Source organism: Chionomys nivalis, chromosome 1 (genome assembly GCF_950005125.1).
Source record: "Chionomys nivalis chromosome 1, mChiNiv1.1, whole genome shotgun sequence".
NCBI classification, from domain to species: domain Eukaryota; kingdom Metazoa; phylum Chordata; class Mammalia; order Rodentia; family Cricetidae; genus Chionomys; species Chionomys nivalis.
Window position 1 is genome coordinate 190,353,394 of NC_080086.1, and position 24,151 is coordinate 190,377,544.

General features: G+C 35.4%; 1 protein-coding gene across 5 annotated transcripts in view; it reads right to left on the reverse strand.

Annotated features, from left to right (window-relative positions):
* Phf14 (PHD finger protein 14) overlaps positions 1-24,151 on the reverse strand; it is a 131,081-nt gene that overhangs the window by 17,671 nt on the left and 89,259 nt on the right. For 2 of the 5 annotated variants that reach the window (XM_057763956.1, XM_057763986.1), the window contains 2 exons: positions 12,919-12,948; positions 12,129-12,246 (listed from right to left, as the gene is read on the reverse strand). In XM_057763956.1, coding sequence (XP_057619939.1) covers positions 12,129-12,246; positions 12,919-12,948 — 148 coding nt within the window. Of the gene's footprint in view, positions 1-11,096; positions 11,203-12,128; positions 12,247-12,918; positions 12,949-15,147; positions 21,210-24,151 lie in introns of those variants that run through there. The other 3 variants (XM_057763966.1, XM_057763972.1, XM_057763981.1) reach the window with 3 other exon arrangements.

Sequence of the window (24,151 nt, forward strand, 5' to 3'; positions counted from 1 at the left end):
TCTGAAAACCTGGCCCCATTCATAATACAGAACACTTTACAAGGAGGATTTATTATTTGTCAGTAACCATGATTAAAAATAGTAGAATAAAGAGATGAAACAGTCCACACAGTTACAAAGCTGATATAAATAGGAAGAGCTCGAAATTCTTTCAGCCTGATCTGAGAAAGACACTCGTCGTGAAGACACTGGCCGACTGAACTACCTAGCAGCCTCGCCATTACCTACCATACTGTCTCGGCACTGTGCAAGTTAACAGCTGTTGGCTGTGTTCATCCTTATCAAACTGACCGTAATGTTATGAAAAATGAAGAATTTAAAAAACAAAAACCACAAAATAGAACAGACTGTACAAAGAAAAGACAGGAAGCTAGTTATGACAAAACATGTTGACAAATTCATGTTAGTGGTGCTACCCACATAAGAAAAAAAACCCTGCTCACTATTTCTGTCTCCCCCTCTCTGCCTGTTTTTAACACCATCTGACTTTAACAAGACACATCTGAATGTATCATAAGTTAATTCCTTATCAATTTTCATACATCATCCTTTACCTTGGTCAGCCAGCTGAAAATTATGTAAGCCATAAATTAGCTTTAAACAAGCTTGGAATCAGGTTGGAACTGGTTTTCAAATTAAAGAGGCTTCAGTATATTACAAGGTGCTGTCATTTTATTACCCCAATCAATTTTGTCTGGCCTGAGGTAGAAGGAAAATGAATGCTGTCTTCATTTGCAATGGGTTTATCTCCTACAGCAGGCTCTGGACATATAACTGCAGCAATGAATTGAAAGCTAAGGTTACATTTAACATTGCCAACACAGAAAATTGTTGTTCCTTAACAAAGTTTGAATTACAACGGAAAAAAAAGACAAAGAGCATTTCTAATAATAACAGTTAACGTAATATTTAAATAAATTTAAATTACCTTCAAATAAAAAAAAAACTGTAAAAACACAGGAAGTGCCACTCTCAGGGCTTCAGGAGTATTAAACAGCTTATCAGTATATATTTCAATCTTAATCTAAATGAAAAAAAAAATTTCATTTGTTTTCTTATGGACAAGGCAGTCAGACAGAACCTAGAGACTTATCAGCATAGCCCTCATTCTCTTTAGACTCTAAACATCCTCCATGTTAATGTGAGGAGACCGAGGCAGAGAGATGACCTCAGTTGCTCTCTTACACATATTTCTCAACAGTTTGGTTCTGATACTGTTACCACTGAACATACACACTGACTAGTGTAGGGGCACGAAGCATATCCAAGAGACAGACTGTTTAGAAATAATACATCACACAAAGATGGCATAGTGTTTACACACCTGTAATCTCAACACTTGGGAGGCACAGTCAGGGCAGATCAGCAATTCAAAACCTCTCTGGTTTCAGTTGGAGGTCGGCTTGGGCAGTATGAGACCCTATTTCAAAAATCCAAACTACAATAACAAAACCAAACTAAGTAATACAGAATAAAACCAAGGTGAGAGACCAGAGGGGTCACCAAGTGAATTTAGGGTGAGTTCCCTGTCAGTGCCAAACGCAGTTTTGTGCGGCTACTCACAGAACATGGAAAAGGTTTCTGTCTCTGTCAGGATCTACTTAGCTTTGGGCCACTCGACCAGACATTGGCATGTTTCCTTCTGTAGTGTGAGTTTAACAAAATGGTTCCACAGTCTATACTTTAGCACTGAACTTGCTGCTAATCATTAGATTTATCAAGTAACAATATCATTACTTCTGAAAATCTTGATAGACTCAACTAATAAATGTTGGCCAGAGTACTCACTGGCCACCGCTGACCTGGACATCATTCTGCCCTTAACGATTGTGTAAGTCGGTGGTTACCAGGAATTTGTAAGCTAATTGTTCTTACCAATAAAAAATTTAAAGCATTTGGACTAGATTATATTCTAATTCTTTAAGCATATAAGTGCCAATAAAATACATTCAGTAGTTTCTTTCCCTCTTTTTTATTCTAAAAAGAAAAAGCAAGTTTTATTATTCCAAACAATCAAGTCATAGCTAAGAAGATATATTAAACAAATATCATTTTAAAAGCCTGCAGGGCATGCAATCCCTGTCTGGGAGTGGAAACATGTAAGTGAACTAGCTGGGGCGGAGGGCAGTCTAGTTTGTTAGGCAAGCTCCAGGACAAATGAGAGATTGCCTCAAAAAAGAAGGTTCAAGACTCCCGAGGAATGGATACACGAGGCTGTCCTCTGGCGTTTACACATGTGCATATACATTTACACACATATACGTAGACACACACACACAAGCACCTGCATGAAAAGAATTATCATGAAAGTTCCTCAACAAATTAGACATTAGCTAGTTCACTGGTGGACTGCTCATCTTAAGTTTAGAAAAATTTTCCAAGAAATCTTTTTCATATGATTTAGCCCAACTATAGCGAAGATTTTAAATTCATGACTGGAATTTCCTAGGCACTGATAAAAATCACATGTGTGTATAACTATGATAGTAGATTTTAAAAGTTACATGGAATTAGAAGGTACAAATAAAGTACAGCAGGAAGTGAGGGACCAGAAGCATTGTGATCGGCTCCAAGAATTAAAAACAAATTATGGATAATAAACATTTGAAGGAAACTATGGCAGCTAGATAGTATTTCACAGAAACGCTATAAAATAAATTTACAGGGTCAAGATTTATGTATATAATAGTCTTATTATATTCCAACATAAAAGAAAAGGTTCTGCACAGTTAAGAATAATGTGTAGATTTTTAACCAACAAATTATGTGGCACATGTAAACATACAGCATGTCTATAAAGACAAGGAAATGGCGGAACACATAAATGGACTACAGCTTCCTGTACAATTTTCTGCAGAAAACATTTTCCTCCCAGGTTAATTATGTGCTTTAGACAAATTTGGTATTCTTCACCTCAGGAGTAAAAAACTTAAATTTCCATCTTAAAAGTATTTGCTATAATCAAGTACTATATTAACAGAAATGCTGAGAAAACTAGGTAGAAACAGAAATGATCCTAAAGACATGATTTTTAAATTTGCTGAATATTTTCTTCTCTTTTATCTTTTCTGCATATCTGGGTCATGGCTGGCACAGATTTATGCCCCAGACATCTTCTGTGCACCAATAAATAGCCGCAGGCCCCTAAAGCACAATCCAGTACCCGTATTACTTACATACTCCCTTTTGGCAAAAGTAAGCATTAAAAGTAATTTAAAGAATAGCTAAGCTGGAAGCAGGGCTGTGGAGAAGCAGACAGTTAAAATATTATAAAAGGTATATTTAACACCTGGCTCTTTGTCTTTGAGGGAGTAGAGAAAAACCCTGCCGTAGGAGTTTCCAGTCTAGCTTGTAAAGACAACCTGGGCACAAATGATGGCAGGGTCAAGAAACCCCTGGTAAATGCCAAAAACGAACAGTCTTACAGAAAAAGCATACAAGAAATTCAGTCTAGTCCTGAGGATTATAAACTAGGATTTAAGGTGGCTACTATGGTTTAGACATGATTTTTTTTTTCATCTAAGGGTCCCTATGCTGCATGCTTGGCAATGTTAAAGAGTATTCCAACAATTAAGGTTTAAGGTCTTTAGGCCATTAAGTGCACAGCTCCCAGAGGTAGGTTATGCTGTTCTCTCATCCTTGCTAGTTCTCATGAGAAAATTGCTACAAAAGAGCAAGTCTCACTCTAGAGTCTCCAGCTTCTGATCTTTTCACAGATCTCTCTCTAGTAAGTTCCTGCTTCTGTGATGCCATCTACCACAAGATTCCTCCACCACAGCAAAACAATGCCACTGTTATGACCCTGAACCTCTTTTATTTTTTAACAAATAAACTTATTTATTTATTATTTTACACCACCTCCCTCTTTTCCTCCCAGTCCCTCCCACCCTGTTCCCACCCCCCAATCCACTCCTCTTACATTTCTGTTTAGAAAAGGGCAGGTCTCCCAGAGTATCAACAAAACAAGGCATATCAAGTTGTAATAAGACTAAGCACTTCCCCACATATTAACTGACTTATCAAGGAGCATTTTGTTGTAGTGGGCTTTTGCAGCTGCCTAATTACATTAACAAAATAAAATAAAACCTAATACGTTATACTCACAACTTGCTACATGCTACCCAAACATACTGAGAACAGATTTATAAACACAACTAATAACCTGAATTTATAATTCTAACTTAAAAATATAACGAAAATATTATTTGATTTTAAAAGTTGAAAGAATAGTAAACTTTTTAAGGACTCAGAACTGGCTCAGAAATGGTTGCACATGACAGGTAAGTGTCTATAAACTCAGCTTTCTGAAGGCAGAGAAGGAAGGAGCAGATGGTAAAAGGTCAGCTTCAACTACATGCAAGTTTAAGATCACCAAGAGCTATATAAGGCCATCTCTCAAAGGAAACAACAAACAATACTCTCCCACAAAGAAAATGAAAAAAAGAAAGGAAGTGAGAAAAGAACATACTGCTGACAAAAATGCCTTGATGCAGCTTGACGTTTTCAAAATGTTTCTAAGAAAAAAGAAAGAAAATCACCTCTATAAGCATACTGTAAGAGTTCTCAAACCAACGAAGCAGATAATCATGTGTAGCTATTATATAAGGTACATTTAATAAAGCCATAATTCCAATGAAGGTGCAACTCTAACATAAACCTTTAAAAGAATCATTAGAGAAAACACTGAGGTTGCATCTTCAGTGATCAGAGATTAGGTTGAGCATACAAAAAAGTCCTAAGGAAATAAAGGAACAACACATCTAACCTTTAATTTACGGATATCTGATATCAGAAAAATGTCATTGAGCTAGGACACAGATGTGAACAGGATAGAAACATTATAAATATGGTTTTAGCTGACAAAAGATGGGGCCTATTATCTGACTTTTTATAGGTGGGATGAAAATTTCACGCTATGGCTCAGGAACAAATGATTTAAAACAATACCACAAGCTAACCCAATTGAGCCAGAATGGCATTATAGAAGTATTTAGTTCACTTACAAACAAGGTCTTATTTGAAAATAAGAAAAATTATGACTAACAAACTAAACAGTGAAGAAAATCCTACCAAAGACCTACAGACAATGGAACAGAGTGGCAAGCGAGAGAGATAATCCTCCCCAGGCAAAAATCACACCAACTGGTTGTCCAGTGCCAGATGGTCAGCCCTGAAAACATACACGGAAGATAAATATATCCAGAAATGTATACATGAAAACAATAACAACTGATGAAAAAAGGGGCCATGAATTTGAAAGAGATGACGTGAAGGTTAATAGGAAGGCTTGGAGGGGAAAAAAGAGAAGGGAGAAACGTAATTAAAATAAAATTTCAAAAATAAACAAAAAATAGAAATGTTATTGCAAAGATAAATTAATAGTAAAAATAAGAAAGAAACTATAAAATTATTTCAGTATGCACAAAAAGCAGTCAATCCTGCAAAATCAGAATGTCTTTGCAGAGACTGAATATAATATAACCAGCCTTGGTTTGATTCCAACCTCAAAACTAGGAAAAACTATAAACTTGACTCAGCTAAAATACAGGATTATTTTTCCCACTGGAAATTATTTTAGATCTGTTACTTTCCTCCAAGTTTGACAGTTAATAATCCTACCATATTGTCAGTCAGCAACTGCCTCAGTGCAGGTGCTATGTCGCTAAAGAAGGGGCCTTCCAGGCCATCTTTGATTTATCTGTGATGATAGGTTTATTGCCCTATGTTACAAAGACCAAAGCAAATCATACTTAGTGAAAAGGTATGTTTTATTTTATTACTAAACATGTTTATTTGCAATGAAACAATATTTGAGTTTTTACATTATTAGATCCTAAAAAGACTTTAGGATATTTTATCTGAAACATGCAATAAAAAGCTAAGGCCAAATTAATCTATGTAGAAAGCCTGAGAACAGCCATCCTGACTTTGCCCAACAAGTGTTGAGACTGAAGTTACGGGCCACGATGCTGCTTGGTGTACAGTTTTTATTAAAAAGCTTCCCAAACCTAGCAGCGAAACTTAGACAATGAGCCTATATCAACAGCATATCCTTGCATTGCATGTGTTTCACGTATTTCTAAGTACAGGAATGGGGGAAATTCTGTTCTAGTTGATTAGTCTAGAAATAGGATAGTTTAACTACAAACTAGGAAGTAATGGCCCCCCCTGTCACACGCTCCTGTCAGGGTTTGAGGGTAGAAATCAGAGGGTAACTTTCAGGAGTAGACTCTCTCCTTCTACCTTGCTGAGGGAGTTGTCTTGCTATTCTTGACTCACTGCATACCACTAACTAACTGGCCTCTGAGCTTCCAGGCAATGTTCCTTTTCCTACCTCCCATCTCACTGTAGGAATATTGGAATTACAGATCCATTATCAAGTGTCTGTTTTTTCCCCATGGATTCTAAGACAGAACCTAAGGATATGTTGTCTGGCTTGCACACCCAGTACCTTTACCCCCCCCAGGGGGCAATCTCACTGCCCCTGATAAACCCATCTTTGGTTGGTACTATTTTTTAATTTAATGAATTTTATCTTTTCATTTCAGTTTCTCACTAAAGATTAAAGAAATGTAAAAGAACTAATATACTTTCATGGTCTTGAAATGTTCATCACCTGTTACAGCAGCATGTTTTCAGTTAAATAATAAATAGATTCTGAGTTTCCTCTTACATTCACATCACTTAGATTTTTTTCCTACGATTCCTATTAAGATCTGACAAAACCACTGCTTAAATCATGACCTGTTAAGTAATTTGGAGGATCACCATTCTATGTTTAATATAAAATATAAATTACTGACGTAAAAAAGTCAACCTTTCAGAAAAATATACATTTTGAAAAATACATGATAGGATAGTATGTAATTTTAGTAGTTAAGAGAAACATCAATGTCCTAGTTTTAAAATGTGTTAGTTATAAGGATAGCTACCACTACCTCTGAACTCTAGAAAGAAATTGATGTTTTTCTGTGTTGTAAGGAGGCTGCTTGTTTGTTCTTGGCTGCAAAGAACCGAAATAATCACACAGAAACTATATTAATTACAACATCGCTTGGCCTATTAGCTTATGCATAGTTCTAGATCACTCTTATTTATTAAATTAACCCATTACTATTATTTTATATTTTACCATGAGGATCGTGGCTTACCAGCAAGGTTCCAGCTGGCAGCTGGTGTCTTTCTCCTCTGATGGCTCCATGGCGTCTCTCTGATTCTGCCTTCTTTCTCCCAGTATTCAGTTTAGTTTTCCTACCTAGCTCTACTCTGCTAAGCCACTTGCCAAAACAGATTTATTCATTAAGCAATAAAAGCAGCACATATACAGAAGGACTTCCCACACTATTTCTGTATGTAAAGTTACACATACCTTCATACTACTTAATGTGAAATTCTGAAAGAAACTAGAATACTCTACTTGGCATGTAAAAAGGCAAAGTAGGAAGCAGGAAATAGTATTTCACATTGCTTTATTAGAAAATAATCTTTTTTTCTCTTCTTTCTCTCTAACAGATTTTTACATATCTTGAATGGTGAGGAGGTAAATCAAAACTCAGTAAATATTAGTGAAGAGCAATGAGTAAGGTCTAATCACTGTGTCCAAATGCCAGAACCACATCAGGATGGTGAAATAGTGTTTTATTTCTCTTTCAGCCATGTTAAAGTTAGAAAGTTAAAATCCAACCTGCATCCATTTGCAATTCTAGAGGTCAAATGAATAGTTAAAAGTATTAGAAAATCCTTTTTATGGGTCTGTTACACGCTTCAAATTTAAAAGATCTTTTAAGGATATATCATTTTAATTTTATATTTTTCATAAATCTTCACAATACATAAAATTCAGACATTAAATTTCCAATATACTAAGTTCAATTAAATGTGCTTGTTTAATGTATTGTGGCAAGATACTCCTTGGGGAGACTGTTCTATTAAGTTCCCAAAGAGGCACAAATGTCAAAACTATTTCACTTGAAAATGAATACATTGATATTTTATTTTTATATATCAGTTATAGAATTTTAATTGCTCATTGCAAAAAAATGTATAAAATAAAACATCTGAACAACTGTACTTCTCCTACTTTGACATTTCTTCTCCAAATGACCATCAAGAAATGCCAACTGTATCAGGTATGTAATGATATTGGTTCTAGAAGCTCTAACATAAGAAATTTAGAAGAAATTTCTATGCATGAAAATTCAGAATTTAGTACTGTTATACACATTTAAACTGTGTGTAAGTGTAGCACACCAGGAAGACAAACTAAGAGTGAATGAAGGAGAAGTTGTCATGCTTAGACAGCTCATCTTATGGTAAACAGATAGTGACCTGTCAAGTAAATTCTACAGCTGCTTCTAAAAAAAGAATTGGAACAAGGATGAAAAGGTGAACCCAAAGAAAAACATATAGTTATCCTCCTGGATACTGGAAGTAGACAAGATTGCCGGGCAAAAATTGGGAACTTGGGGGTGGGGTGGGATGGGGGTAAGGGGAAATGGGGAGAGAAAAGTGAGAAGGGGAGGATGGGGGGAGCTTGGGGGAATGGGATGGTTGGGATAAAGGAAGGGTGGATATGGGAGCAGGGAAGTATATATCCTAATTAAGGGAGCCATCCTAGGGTTGGCAAGAGACTTGACTCTAGAGGGGCTCCCAGGTGTCCAGGGAGATGTCCCCAGTTAGTTCCTTGGGCAACTGAGGAGATGGAACCTGAAATGGCCCTATCCTATAGCCATACTGATGAATATCTTGCATATCACCATAGAACCTTCATCTGGCGATGGATGGAAATAGAGACCGAGACCCACATTGGAGCACCAGACTGAGCTCCCAAGGTCCAAATGAGGAGCAGAAGGAGGGAGAACATGAGCAAGGAAGGCAGGACCGCGAGGGGTGCACCCACCCACTGAGACAGTGGGGTTGATCTACTGGGAGCTCACCAAGGCCAGCTGGACTGGGACTGAATAAGCATGGGATAAAACTGGACTCTCTGAACATGGTGGACAATGAGGGCTGATGAGAAGCCAAGGACAATGGCACTGGGTTTTGATCCTACTGCATGTACTGGCTTTGTAGGAGCCTAGCCTGTTTGGATGCTCACCTTCCTAGACCCGTGGGAAGACCTTGGACTTCCCACAGGGCAGGGAACCCTGACTGCTCTTTGGACTGGAGAGGGAGGGGGAAAGGAGTGGGGGAAGGGAGAGAGGAGTAGGGGAAGGGGAGGGGAAGGGAAATGAGAGGCAGGGAGGAGGCGGAAATTTTTTCAATAATAATAATAATAATTATAATAGGAAAGTAACAGACACAGTCACTGTACTTGTACCTCAATCTGCAGTGGGACCAGTGAACAATAAGACCCGGAAAAATTACTATATAATAAATATTTCTAAGAGAGACATACATGGATCTAATCTATATGGGAACTAGAAAAAGACAAGTTCTGAGTAAATTGGGAGCATGGGCACCATGGGAGAGGGCTGGAGGAAAGTGGAGAGGATGGGAGGGGAGCAGAGAAAAATGGAGAGCTCAACAAAATCAATAAAAGTTAAAAAACCATGTCAGATCCATTCACTTCATTTTGGGTAGGTAATAGACAAAGTTGTTGAGATCTCTATCAAGGATGGCCTGGGAAGGACTAAGCAATACTGTTAAGAACACAATACTAAGCCTAGTAAAAACCATACATGTAAGTGCATGTACTTACCTATGTGTGTACTTGTCGAGCCCAGAGTTTGATGTCATCAATCTTTCCCTACCACTCAGACTTTCTCATGAACTCCAGAACTCACTATTTTGGTTAGAATGTCGGCCAGTCTCTCGTTCTGCCAGTGCTAGGCTTTCTACAGATTCCGGTTGTCTGAGGTTGTGTCCCTGTGCTTACCTGCACAGCAATGCACTCTCCCCACCCTGGGGTCTGAGCCTGTGTCCCTGTGCTTTCCTGCACAGCAATGCACTCTCCCTACCCTGGGGTCTGAGCTTGTGTCCCTGTGCTTACCTGCACAGCAATGCACTCTCCCTACCCTGGGGTCTGAGCTTGTGTCCCTGTGCTTAACTGCACAACAATGCACTCTACCTATTGAGCCACCTCCCCAGCCCTGTATCTGTGATATTCTTAGTGAAGAGGCATAATACAAAGAAAACATTAGAGCCCAGCGGTGGTGGCACATGCCTTTAATCCCAGCACTCGGAGGCAGAGGCAGGCGGATCTCTGTGAGTTCGAAACCAGCCTGGTCTACAAGAGCTAGTTCCAGGACAGGCTCCAAAACCACAGAGAAACCCTGTCTCGAAAAACCAAAAAAAAAAAAAAAAAAAAAAAAAAAAAATATTAGTAAGCTTCATGATATAAAATAAATGCTCCATGTTTAATAAAAATGGGTAAGTATGAGAGTTAAGGAAAATTTAGGAAGAATCCATAACGAGTGACAAGATAATATGAAAACAAAATTCAATATATGTACAATATATTGAATTTATTACAAATTCAAGACAATTTGTAATAAAGAGCATTACTGAGATGGAAAGTTTGTAAAACTAAGGATTAGATGAGAATGCATCAATATAAGCGTTCTTATTTTTGATGGTTATATTTCTAAATACAGGACAATATTTAAACACTACAAGATTTAAGACAGGGATGTGATTGTATCTTTAAAAAGACTACTTTGCTACAGGACGTTTACTATTTAAGCATATTCATGAAATAATTTATTCACCAATTTTAAAAACATTAAGTATATTTGTCAATTAATTTTATGCACCTATTCTTTAGTACTAAATCCCACATACATAAACTCTCACTACTGTACAATAAGGCAAGTAAACCTACCAAAACTAAGTCAGTTGTGATAATATTGGTATAAAAGTTAATTGTATTTTTATAAACGTAATTTTAGAGTCTAGAAATATTTCAAGCTTTTTATGCACATTATAAAACATATTCAGACATGGACATTAAAATAGAATGCCATACAGAATTAAGTTAAATGTCACTTTGTTTCACACCTCATTTGGAGGCCCCTAGTGAAAGGAACAATAAAAGAGCAGTACGTCTGGGCAGCTCTCCAGATGCTGTCTACAGCACAAGGGACTGGAACAGAACGAGATACGAACGGCACTAGATCCAGGCACCAGCAGGGAAGGCAGCACTTATAAGACTCGGAGGTGATTCACTACGTCAAATAAGGATGAGGAGGCTTCTGAATGATGCTGGGCATTTGGTTTGGGTAAGTAGATGGAAGTAGAAATGCAGGGGAAACACAAATCATAGGTCAGAAGAAAATACATAGCTTTTCTAGGTACACAGCATTAACTAATGATAATACTATCCATAAGTTACCAAAAATGTGAACCTTACGTCAAAAGTTTCAGAAAGCCTCTGTGTCAAGCTAGAAGAAATCTTGACTACCCAAGAATATCTGGTTTGATAACATGAGAATTTAACCTGTATTGATTCAATTTTTTAAAAAGTATCGCTGTCATACTACAATAAACATTTACTTTCATTATCTTTGCATGAAATAATAATATTGGTAACACACAGCTGATCAGAATGTCCTCATTCAAATACAGTCAGGACTTTTGTAAAATTTGTACAAGGACCAAGAATCTGGTTATTCTTTCTCTCACAGTAAAGAAGCAAATAAAAAATAAAACTATAAACTGCCATAATTTAAGGTAATATTGATATTTTGAAGAAGAAATTCAGAGTTTATTTTAGAAGATACACTACTGAACTTGTTTGAATTTTATCTTTTATATTTAGCTAAAATAAATCTATGTTAAATTGGATTTTTTTATAGGAGTCTACAAAATAACCCTAATAAATTTATTTTATCTGAAGGTCAATCATCTCCAAATTAAATAGGAATCTACTCTTAAGTCCTTTGCCTAATAATAATTTTTCCTGCTATACCCTTAAAATAATCAATTAGCAGAGACATTAATCTACTATAAATTATTTAATACACTACAGTAATACAAAGAACATACAGCTAAATACTCTATAGAGGAAATTTGTATCATTGAATATAGTTTTCTTTTTCATTTTTAAAATTAGAAAGTTGATGTTGTGATACAGAAAAGTTGTCAAGAGAAAGTACCCAGCCTTTTTTCTTCAAGACTTTCGGCCTTACCTTCGAAGATGAAGAATCACATTCCTGACATATCCATCCATAGCCTGTTTGTTTAGGAGATTTTTTCAAAGGAGGATCTAAACAGCCAAAATGGTAGCACAGTCTGCATTCATCACATCTGTGGGGCAAGCAGATTCACAGTGTATATAAATATTGAAAACATCTCTTTCAAAGACAAATGGCAAAGTGTTATACATTACTACTTTAACACTTAACTCAGGAGATTCTAAAATTAATGTTTATAATAAAGGTGATCTAAATCTGAAGTAAATATCGTAGAGGAACATGAAACAATCATAAACTTTTCAAGGCAACTGTCACTCAGAACATTCTGATAGCAAAATGTTGAAAGTATATGAGAGGTAAAATATGAATAAATATATATGTGTAATCAAATGTGCAAAATAGTAGCAATCAAAGATTCAAATTTGAACTAATAGAATTAACCATTTATCCAGCAAACTGTTTACAGAAGTCTAAGCTATAATTATTGTCATATAAATTATAATTCATTTCTGTATTTTTCCAAGTTAAAGTATACTGTAAATGAACTTTCTGACATTTATAGCATGCTAACACAACGTACATCAAATACAATCTTTGTAAGTTAAGTAACAGAATATTTAAATGTACAGGAAGAAACCACTTCAAGAACTGAATATTACTAGTTTTTGCCAACTTCTCAGTGTACTTTGTGTCTCGAGTACTTCCAAGGATATTTTAAACCTGGTATGTGTTTTTATAGTGTCTCGCCTTATATGATGTACATAATCTAAGAAAACTACCATACCTATTCTTCGTTTCAGACACTCTCTTCCTGCTGACAATGAAGAAAAATCTGTATTATTTCAGTGTTTTTAAAAAGAATTTTTCATCAACTGGAATAACAAGACTAAAATTTAACAACCAATACCAAGTTGTATATATCTTACAGAAGGGGTATATTCCTGACTTTCTTTGTGCTTTAGATTAAAAAGAAATACTATTGTTAACCAATTGAAATTCCCTTTATCACTCATTTTTCACTAGTGTGTCAAAAGTCAATTAATTTACAAGCAAAACACCAAGAAAGAATTTAATAAGCACACTTCTTGAATACAATATAAAATTCCTATTTAATAATCATTGGGAAAATACAGAAAGGAATTAATCTTATGCATATGCCACAGAAAGAAAAAAACTAACTTTAAGAAATGATCACAATAAAGTAAATGATAATCTGTATTTTTAGTAAAAATGTCTTACCATGTTACAAAAACCTAGCCTCTCACGGACCCATTTCAGGATTCAAGAGCAAAGCTTTCGAGGCACAAGCAGTGTGAGACAGTTACTTGCCACTGCTTACGCATTATCTCTCCATAACTCATTACTTAGCAATGAAGCAAATGAAGGAACTTTTCTCAAACCTTTGAGACTCAAGGAATTAACTAACATTTACTGTTATTTCACTTACAGGAGCGAATAAAATGAAATAGAACTAATAAATGCTATATATTATACCATTGTCTGAAATTAAAAAAAAAAAGTAAATCACAAATTTTAAATGTTCAAATACCGTTGCTCTGGCATTTAAAAAATAAGATTATATACCTAATTTCAAATGTAAAATAAGAATACCATATAGTAAGCATGGAGAATTTAGGGTCTTCCTTTCTCAATAGAACTAATTTACATTCCAGTAGCTAAAATGTCCATTGCACTAAATACTGGGGTACAGAAACCTTTAAAGTATGCTTTTTCTAAGCTGAAGAGAAGGTCCAGAGCTGTAGTTAGGGAGGGAACACTGTTCAAGTACAGGGACTGATATGCCACTAACCCTTGATTGATGGGAAGTTTATAAAGAATACCATTATTAGGTTCATATCATTATTTGGAATACATAAAATATTTTCTCCTCGTTTGATACACTGGGATCACCAGTCGGAATTACAGTTGGTACTGCATTTCTCTGTCAAATTTCTGTAGTTAAAGTATCATTCAGCTGCTGTTTTGCCTGATCCCTTACATTCAAATTTTCAGAATTCTTACTTGCTTAAAAACTACCAGCCATTGTCTCCTAATATTATCAGCATATTTTTTACAACAATTTTCTTAAAGAAACATCTTGTGTAGAATTCAGACCACCGAAAGTATTAAGACTGTAAAACTGACAATGTTTGAGATGAGGCATCTAAAAATACATTTAAAAATTTAAATGATCCAATACCTGTTCTGGTATTGGTAGCTCTTTCAGAAGATGCTGTGAAGCATTTGCTCTTTTGAGATGACCTAATTCTTCCTGATACCTTCATCAGGGTCCATTTCAGGACGTCTTTCTCATGATGGTGGACAACTGGGAGTGTTAGGATAGTTCTCTAAGGTCCTTGCTTACTCACCAGGAAGTAAAAGCTGCAACTCCAAGTTTAAATAGCATAAAGCAGTGGTCTCTACCCTTAGCAACCACCAAAATCCAAGAGACAGAAAGAAAAAGACAGAGAGAAACACCCCATTTGAAATTAACAGGTTTGCCAAGTAAATAATAAATATAAAAAGGAATTTTACAAGTTATTCACATATAGAAAAATACATTAATTCTGTTAAACTGAAAATAAAATCATAATTTTAGGTTACTAGTAACAACTATAACCTAAACATCAGAGGCTACATCTAGCAGAATTTGCATTAACTAAAAGGCCATTGATAAATTTCAGAGATATCATTAAAATTCTCAAAACACAGAATATAGAAGACTAAAATAATAAGCTATACATCACATGCACACACGTCACTATGAAATCTTTATCAAAATTTAGAAACTAGCAAATTTTGGCTACATAGAAAATTCAAATATATTTAAGTCTATAATGGTTATACCCTGAAAACTATAATAGGGTAAAAACAGTTACTTGTCAATTTTACTTGGTTTCTACGTCTATTAAGTACTTGAAAACATTTCAATTGTAGCAATACACATACTTAATTTGTCAAGATAAATGAATAAAAATAAGTTTTCAAAGGAAGTTAATGACCCACAAAAGTATTGAGATATAACACAGCATACTTTATTAAACAAAACAAATGTGTATGTAATAAAACATTATTATACCAATAGCACATTCTAATAAAAAAGGCAGTACCTTAAACATGAAAAGAGAATATAAAACTAGCATATGAAGAATGTATCTTTAAATAAAATATAAACCCAACATTTAAAGTATGTTTAAAGCATCTAATAAATATTGTGAACATTAGACTACAGAGTATCCTAAAATTTACAGCTTAATGAAATGAAACAAAGCCAATTTATAATGTAAAACAAAAACTAATTACTTACGTACCTATGAAATACAATTTCCTACATACTACATTCATATTTGATATACAGATACTGGTGACAGAGAAACTCTATATGGTCTTTTACAAACTGATTTAGCAAAACATAGAGATTAAAGAAACACAGCTCTATTTGTATTAAAATACTTACTTAGCATTATGATTAACTATAGCACCCTAGACAAAGCAGAGAAAATGATTGATCTTTATAAGTGCTAAGATCCACATAAGCATTAGGTTGGGTGTTGAGTGACTATTGACAATGCAGAAACAAACAAAAATATGTAACTGATTTATTTTCTCTTGTACCTAAAGGCAAGTCAGTCAAAGCGCTAAAGCAGTGGTTCTCAACCTGTGGGTCATGACCCCTTTAGTAATCAAATGACCCTCTCACAGGGGTCTTCTAAGACCACTGGAAAACACAGATATTTACATTATGACTCCTAACAGTAGGAAAATACAGTTATGAAGTAGCAACAAAAATAATTTTATGACTGGAGGTCACCGCAACATGAAGAACTATATTAAATGGTCACAGCATTAGGAAGGTTGAGGACTACTGTCCTAAAGGATTTATTTACCTTTCTTAATTTCCAATTAATAAGTTCATTTGGGGCACACACTAAGTAACTACTTAAAAATAACTAGAGGAAATAAGTGAGTACATCTCCTAAGCAAACAGTCTAAGACTACATGATAAACTGGCCTTGGAAAGAACAAAATCTGTGGCTCGGACTTTAAAAGAAATGTACTGTTGTAGGATGACACTGGTGTTGATCATTGTAGATATTTTTTACCTTAATAACCACAGTACTCAGTGGTGCGGGAAGTTCTTCTGTATGAATGTTGCTTTTGTTGGTTAATGAATAAAAAAGCAGCTTTTGGCCAATGGCTTGGAAGAGTGGAGCTAGGCGGGGAAAACTAAACTGAATGCTGGGAGAAAGACCTCGAAGTCAGGAGACACCATGCAGCCTCCAGAGGGGAAAGATGTGAGCTGCCAGTTGGAACCTTGCCAGTAGGCCACGACCCTCGTGGTAAAAGACAAAATAATAGAAAGGGGTTAACCAAAGATATAAGAGCTAGCTAGCAATATGCTTAAGTGATTGGCCAAGCAGTGATTCAAATAATAAAGTTTCTGTGATTATTTTGGGAGTCTGGGTGGCTGGGAAATGAACAAGCAGCCTCCCCCAACAAGTCAGCATTCCTTCCTAGTCTATACAATGCTGGATAAAGAACTGTCTGTAAAACTACATAACATTACATTTTTCACTTAGAAATAAGAGTATAAAGAGAACAGATGGGTGAGGAGTTCTGACTTTCCTATCATTAGTTTTGATTATTAACACTGCTTAAATAAAACCTTACTAGCAATTCAAACTCAAATTTAGCAACTACAATGATAGGTTATTTCAGTGAACAGTAACTAATCCTTTCAATTAAATGTCTTAATAGCTTGAATATATACTGAGGCCCCTTAAAAATTTTAAATAACATGAACTGTCACAAAACTCTTACATTCCATCAATGGTATAAGACTTATAACTACAATATTTTATCCTTTATAACATTTAACAATTTTAGTGTAAGTCATTACACAAGCATTTTCTATACAAATTGACTAGAAAATGTATTTTAAATAATATTTCACAAATTTCAAACCAATGTGGAACACGTGAATCTATTTCATTAATGCTACTGGGGATTTCTCTCACAGACAACAGTCAAAGAGGGGGTGGGAGGATAGACTAAAATTTTTCATTACAGGTGACTATAGACAAATTGAAACTATTTAGGAAAAGCCTAATTCAAGACCACTTAAAGAGTGGATTCAGTTCATTATCTGTATCTGCTAGCAGCCAGCTTGTAATTTTAAAAGTGAAATAAAAAACCAACAATAAAACCTAAAAACAGAACATGAAACAAGGCAATTCCTATGAAAATACACAATAAGGCCAAGTATCTCTTCACAGCATGAGAGAATGATTCAACATTTCCATACCTGAAACATGTCTGCTTTGTTCTTTAATAAACTGATCTACATCTGCTAATGCCCTTGAAAATATTTTAGCATTATAACCTGCTGTGTTCAAGCGCCATATAACTGTGTATTTCCCTGTTCATAATTAACTAATTATATTCCAATCAATAGTGTAGATCCTGAGTCTACAATGTAAATCAGGTAAATGAGATCATGGCTAGGGGTTGGCCTCATTTTGGTTACCCAGCCCAGCATGAATATTCAATTTCATTACATTTTATGTACCTGAACAGCAGTCAATCTCACTGGCAGGTCTACATAACACCTTAGGATGATCACTACAGGAAAGCAACCTAGATTTTTTTAATTAAAAAAAAAATCACTTGTAAAACCAGTCTGATTTTTTTTTTATAATCCTTACTGTTATCTAAATTTACAAAGCAATGGTTCAGCCGATATAGATAAATTCTGCCTTCATATATCTTGTCAATATCAGTCCATATGTTTTCACTAGTCAAAAATAATTTCAGAAGCTAAAAATATTTTGAAAACTGTTAACGTTCTAATATATTACAGAGTCCTGAATTCTTAAACAGATTTTGGTGAAATATTTCCATACTGTGAGTTAAGTAAAACATATCAATGATGTGTGTGTTTATTTAACTTTGAGACCTTAAAAAGTGTTTCACTAAGAAATAGGATGTACAAACAGGGAAGTAGGGCAACAAAATAAATATTATCTGTCAGACATCTATTTTTATGTCACATATTATATTGGGTAAACATTCAGGAAACACAACTACAATGATACATAAGTGATGCATAAATATCTAAATTTATAACTCATATTATTTTCATATCCTACATAATCCTAACTCTTAAGAAAAAACAAAAAGCAAAAAGTCGATGATATTTGGGGCATGCAGTATTGCTCTATTTGTGAAATAAATATTCAAATGAATTTTTAAAAATGAAGGAAGTTGCATCTTATGTGTTTGGGAAGAAATTACTTTTCTACAAACCTTCTGTCTAGAAACAAATATTTTGAGAAATCTGAGCCCCTTAAAGACATCCACACTCATTATTAATCAATACTGAATATATGATTTTAAACAAATAACTACATTAATTGTTCTCAAAGTAATGTCCCTGACTAGTTGAATCAACATTATTTTGAACCTGTTACAAATTTATATTTTTGCATCTTATCAGAAAACTACAGGATTAAAAACTTCAGAGAGGCAGAGAGAACAGAAGTTCTGGTGGAACAGGAGGGCAAGGAGAAGATGATAGCCAACAAAGTCTCAACAAATGATTTCTGTGATTCTGATTCATCACTACCATATCATCCATTGTGTATTTAGAGGCATTTAATTTCTTTCCCAATACTGTATAGGTAGCATGGTATGTCCGTGTGTGTGTGTGTGTGTGTGTGTGTGTGTGTGTGTGTGTGTACCCACAGTGTGTGCTGGTCCGCATTCCTGCTTCAGAATTGTCAATTATGTGTTTTGAGCTAAGGTCTCTCATTTGCCTGGTACTTGCCCAGTCTGCACAGTGGCTGACCAGTAAGCCACAGAGAATCTCCTGCCTCAGCACTCTCTAAGATTAGGAGAGTGAGCCAGTATACCTGGCTGTTCACTGAGTACTGGTCCTCATGCTTATACACATTTTACCAAGTAAGTATTCTCCCAGAGCCTTCCTGCTATTACAATGCTTCTTCCAGTTCCCATCCTGTGGCAAATAACTGTCGAATACCTGAGCTGTCATCCTTTTATTCATATTTATAAGATATAAATCATTTTGAAATATTTTCTTAGATAAATAATAATTTTAACTTTAATAGCAATGGGCAAAAGTTAACTTTCTACTGTTTACTAAGGGAAACATTTCATTCTATTCTCTTCAGAAGATGGAGACTCTTAAGAATCTATCATGTTGGAACTGTGCAACTTCTGTCTGTAACATGTGAAAAACATGTAACATGGGTTGTTTACCAAACTTGGAAGAGCAAAATCTACCACTGAAAACTAAAATATGAAGACGGTAATTAGACATTTTACAGTTTAACCAATGTGAAAGGGCTTGTGGTTAACACTGTCTTTGCAACTACACTACCTATGATTTCTCAGGAAAATAAAAAAAACAGAAACCTGTAAGAGGGGGGAAAAATGCTAAGTTAAAAATATCCATTAATGTTTTCCTGCCTTATACTAAAAGACAGTTGGGCTAAAGCACAGTTCATTTGAAAAATGCTAATCTGCCACTGTCATTTTTTTTTTATAAAATTTGCTGGAGTTATCAACTTTTCCATAAATTAAGTAATGACAGTTGGTTCTTCCTTATACTTAAAGAAAGCATAATGCTTTTCCTAAGGATTATGGATATTTTCTCCAGTGCCATAAGATCTACCAATAAATTAATGGCATATTTATATATTATTTCCTACATGTGCAATAAACATTTTATCCAATGCTATGGTTCCTATTACTACAGATTAGTAGAGACACCGACTTTCCATTACACACACATTGGCTAGCTACAGCATTGTCTATTCTATTCCTACAGTTTAAACTATTCCAAATGCCCCGAAACCTGGAAAGAGCCAAACCCACAATGATAAACAATGGAATTCCGAGAGACAATTTGACAATTTACATGTGTATGTACATTTCAATTTCAGCAGTCTCTTCTAAATCAGTTCAAGATTTAGTGGTACAATATTCAAAGTATTTCTGCCGTTGACTGAGAACTGGGCCAGTGAAGTGTGAAGATCAAAGGTAAGCTCAGTACACCTCTGAGGAGACACAGGTGCTGTGAAGATCTCTCAGCAGGCGGGTTGTATAGTCAACAAGCTCTGTATCTCCCTCATTTCACAGCTTCACATTTGAGTTCAAAAAAGTAAAATTATATGGAGCACACAGAGTTCGTATCAAATAAAACAATAAGGAATGAATGTGGTAACTTCTGAGAAGAGCACCTATAGACTAACACAGATAGTACGTTTACTTGCGCTTAAGTTCTAGTTGTAAAACGTCCATGCTAATAGCAAGTGCTTTCGTACTACTCAACAGCAGAAAGTCGTACTCTTCACCAGTCTTTCACTTTTGCTGAATATCACAAATAGGAATAATATTAAATTTGAATCTAGAGTTGTTCTCATTGCAGAATTTCTTTCATGTGTGCATACATGAAGAAAATAAGTTGATACAGACTTGCAGATGAGTGGCAAGCATTGTCCTTTTACAAACAAATAACGGAGATAATTGTTCAAGCACAGGGAAGCACAGAGCATGTAAGTCCCACTGGCTTCCTTCAGTCTTCATTGAGTCCAAATACTGTATCGTCATGTGCCAAAGAAGCAAGAGGGAAAGACATTTACCCACTAAAACAATTTTGACAAGACATTACCCACTGTAGTTTTTAATAATGCGTACACCAACTGTTTCTGAGTATTGTTACTAAAAAAAAGAAAACAGGAAAGAAAAGAAAAGGAGAAGGGGAGAAAGAAAAAGAAAATAGAAAAAAAGGAAAAGAAAAAAAAATCCGCAGGCAAATTAACTGCCTTGTCTACCCATATAACAGACCAATCAATTACATTCTATCCAAACCTGACAAGCAAAAGCACTTTTTTGCAGTGATAAGCTTATGGGAAGGACAAGATAGCTGTTCTCCTTTAGTTATATGCTCTATTGAGAGTTTTATCCACATTTTTTAAATCACACTTATAAAAGAGGTTTCCGGGATTGCCTCCGAGGATGAGCTGTGGCAGAGTTGGGTCTCATGAAGGGTATCTACACAGTAAAGTGATAAGAAAACAGCATTAACATTTAAAGATCACAGCAGCTCTGCACTATGTCCTATGAAACATGCTAATAACACCACAGTAGATTCAAATAACAAAGAGACAGAAATCCTCACTCTAAATACCATGATCTTGGGCAGGTTCTCACTGATTGCAAGTGAATATTTTATCTTTTGAACACTGAGTTGCCTCTTCTTGTGCTATTGGTAATAGTTATGATTATCAAAATAAATCTACTGTATAAAAGAATGGCTTAAACATAAAGGAAAATGTATTTAATCAATTACTATCTTTAAAAACAGCAGTGTGCTGCTTACATCCCTGAGAATGGCAATTTTATAATGCCATAGGAAACATGCAACTACATCTCATCCCTCCACTGGCTTCCTTGGAAAAAGACTATTAAAAATGCATGGCTAACATTATTTGCAAACTTTCTGTCTTGATTTTGAGGGGAGAAATCTTAAGGGCTTAGAGGTTAGAGGTGATGTTATTTTTTAACAATGGTGGAAACAGAAGTTTACCATTTCTTCACATATTTAGAGCTGTATAGATGACACAAAATTGCTAAATAGTTACACATCATAAAAGGTTCGTTTTCACTTAACCACTAGAAGGATGTGTTTAATGCTTCTAAGTTCCACTGAGAAACAAGAAAGGGAAAAGAGGCACATGGAGAAATAAAGCAGTGCTGAGGAGAGCTACCAAGCCAAACTCACCAGAGACAAAGAAAGTGAAAACAAAACTCCTTCTACTAGGAAAGGAATACAATGGGAAACAATGCTAAGAGAAATTCCGTACTTATCAACATATGGGAAGCGACAGCAAGAGCTGGAATCTGGCCAAAGAGAAAACCCTGTCCTAAATTTTTCAGTACTTTGGTCTCCATGTGAAGGGCACACTGGGAATCTGGTGGCTACTTTGTTGGAGCATTAAGCAGTACTGGGAAAATACATTCTAGTGGAAGTAACCATTCATAATGTTAATATGTATAACTCTCAACTATGCGCAAAATAATGGCGACTAACAGTTAACTGAAAAGAAATCGATAACTACTTGTGATAGTGCTTTGAATATGGATAATCCAGTTAAAACTCTAATTCAATCCGAGTTTAATATTAGTTGTGGGAAAACCAAATGTTAATCCAAATATTCCCTTTAATACTAAATTTCATCTAATATTTTAAGTCTAAATGTCAGAATAAGTAGTGTAACTTGTCTTCAGCGCTAATATGTCAAGATAAAAGACTGTAATGTTTTATATCAAAGATCATGTTTTACCCAGAAGCTACTTTACTTGTAATTAGTAAGTTTCCTTTGAAATTAACATAGCAATTTTGTTGTTGTTGTTCTTGTTTTTCGAGACAGGTTTTCTCTGTAGCTTTGGAGACTGCCCTGGAACTAGCTCTTGTAGACCAAGCTGGCCTCAAACTCAAAGAGTTTGAGTGCTGGGATTAAAGGCACGCACCACACTCAGCAGAAAAAATACTTTTAAAGAATTTCACTGGTGGATGAACCGCAAACTATAAACGTGTTCTGCAGTTTGTATTAGCTCTGGCAGCATGAGAAGTATCTACCATGCTTGGCTAAATCACATATGATAATTAAGATGGCTTATATTCAATATGCACTTCAGTCATACTCCAAGTATGTGATTGTAGGTAAATTCTTCATTTCCTCACTCACAGAATAGGAATGAAATTAGTTTCTATCTCCTATCTGTATCATATATATGGTTGCTGTGGAGATTCAAAGACATATGGAAAGTACTAGCAACATGACAGGAACATAATGAGTTCGGGAACTGGCATAAAAACCAGCAGACCTGTCAAACACTACAAACCTGCTTCTGGAAAAGAAGTTTTAATATATAACAATTCATACATTGTACTTTTACTATATACTTGGATTAATCCAATTTCATACTGTTTGTTCCTTCTATGACACAAATCACTTATATCTAAAAGAAGGTATGCCCATCCCAAAAGTCTTACAAGATCTGATGGGCACAGTCCATGCAGAGAACAGAGTCATGGACAGAGAATCTATATGGAATTATTATAATTTCCAGGTCAAAGATATTTGGAAGGAACATTCCTTTGTACCTGTTACATCATTTTCTCGAAAGCACAGTTCTCCCTCAACCCCACCGAGCGCCTTCTCCTTAGTTCACATTGCTTTCGCCTCTTGCATGATTAATATGATGTACTTTATGCAGCAAAACACAAAACCAATAGAAATTAAAACTCATGCTATATGAATAACATAAAATAGATTATTAAATTTTTATAAATGAAATAAATAAAACCAAGAAAACTATGTAGTTGGGTTCTAATACTACAGGGTAGACAATACTTATTTCGGGGTTCTGATGACTGATAGTTTTAAGACCTGTTGGCTCACTCGGAAAGAAACTGTCCACTTCTGACTAAGCTGTTTCACACAGAGGTTTGAATACCCTTCTCTAACAGTTTGTTTTCTCATGCTTAGTCAATGCTGGGAGACAATGCAAGTCCTAAATGAATGGTGAGACCATACACTTCCAGATTCTTTGCTGACCTGGATATTATTTCGTTTTTGAATCTCTAAATTATAAATGTTTCAAAGTTTGAAAATAAGAAGGTTGAAACTTTCATTTTACAGATGAGAAAATGACTAGAAGTAACTGAATTCAAGGTCATGAACCTTGTCAGTAACAGAACTGATTAGAGATTCCATTCTGCATGTTTGAATATGTCTTGAGACGGAGTTTCTCATTAAACCTGTTGTCCACTTATTCATACAAGCCGGCTGGCCAGGAAGCACCTGGCCGGCCCTGTTTCTTCTGGCTTCTGGGGCTCAGATTACAGGCACATCCCACCACACTAGTTTGTGTACGGGTGCTGAGGACTGGAACTCAGGTTCTGATCCTAACATAAGAAGCATTTTACT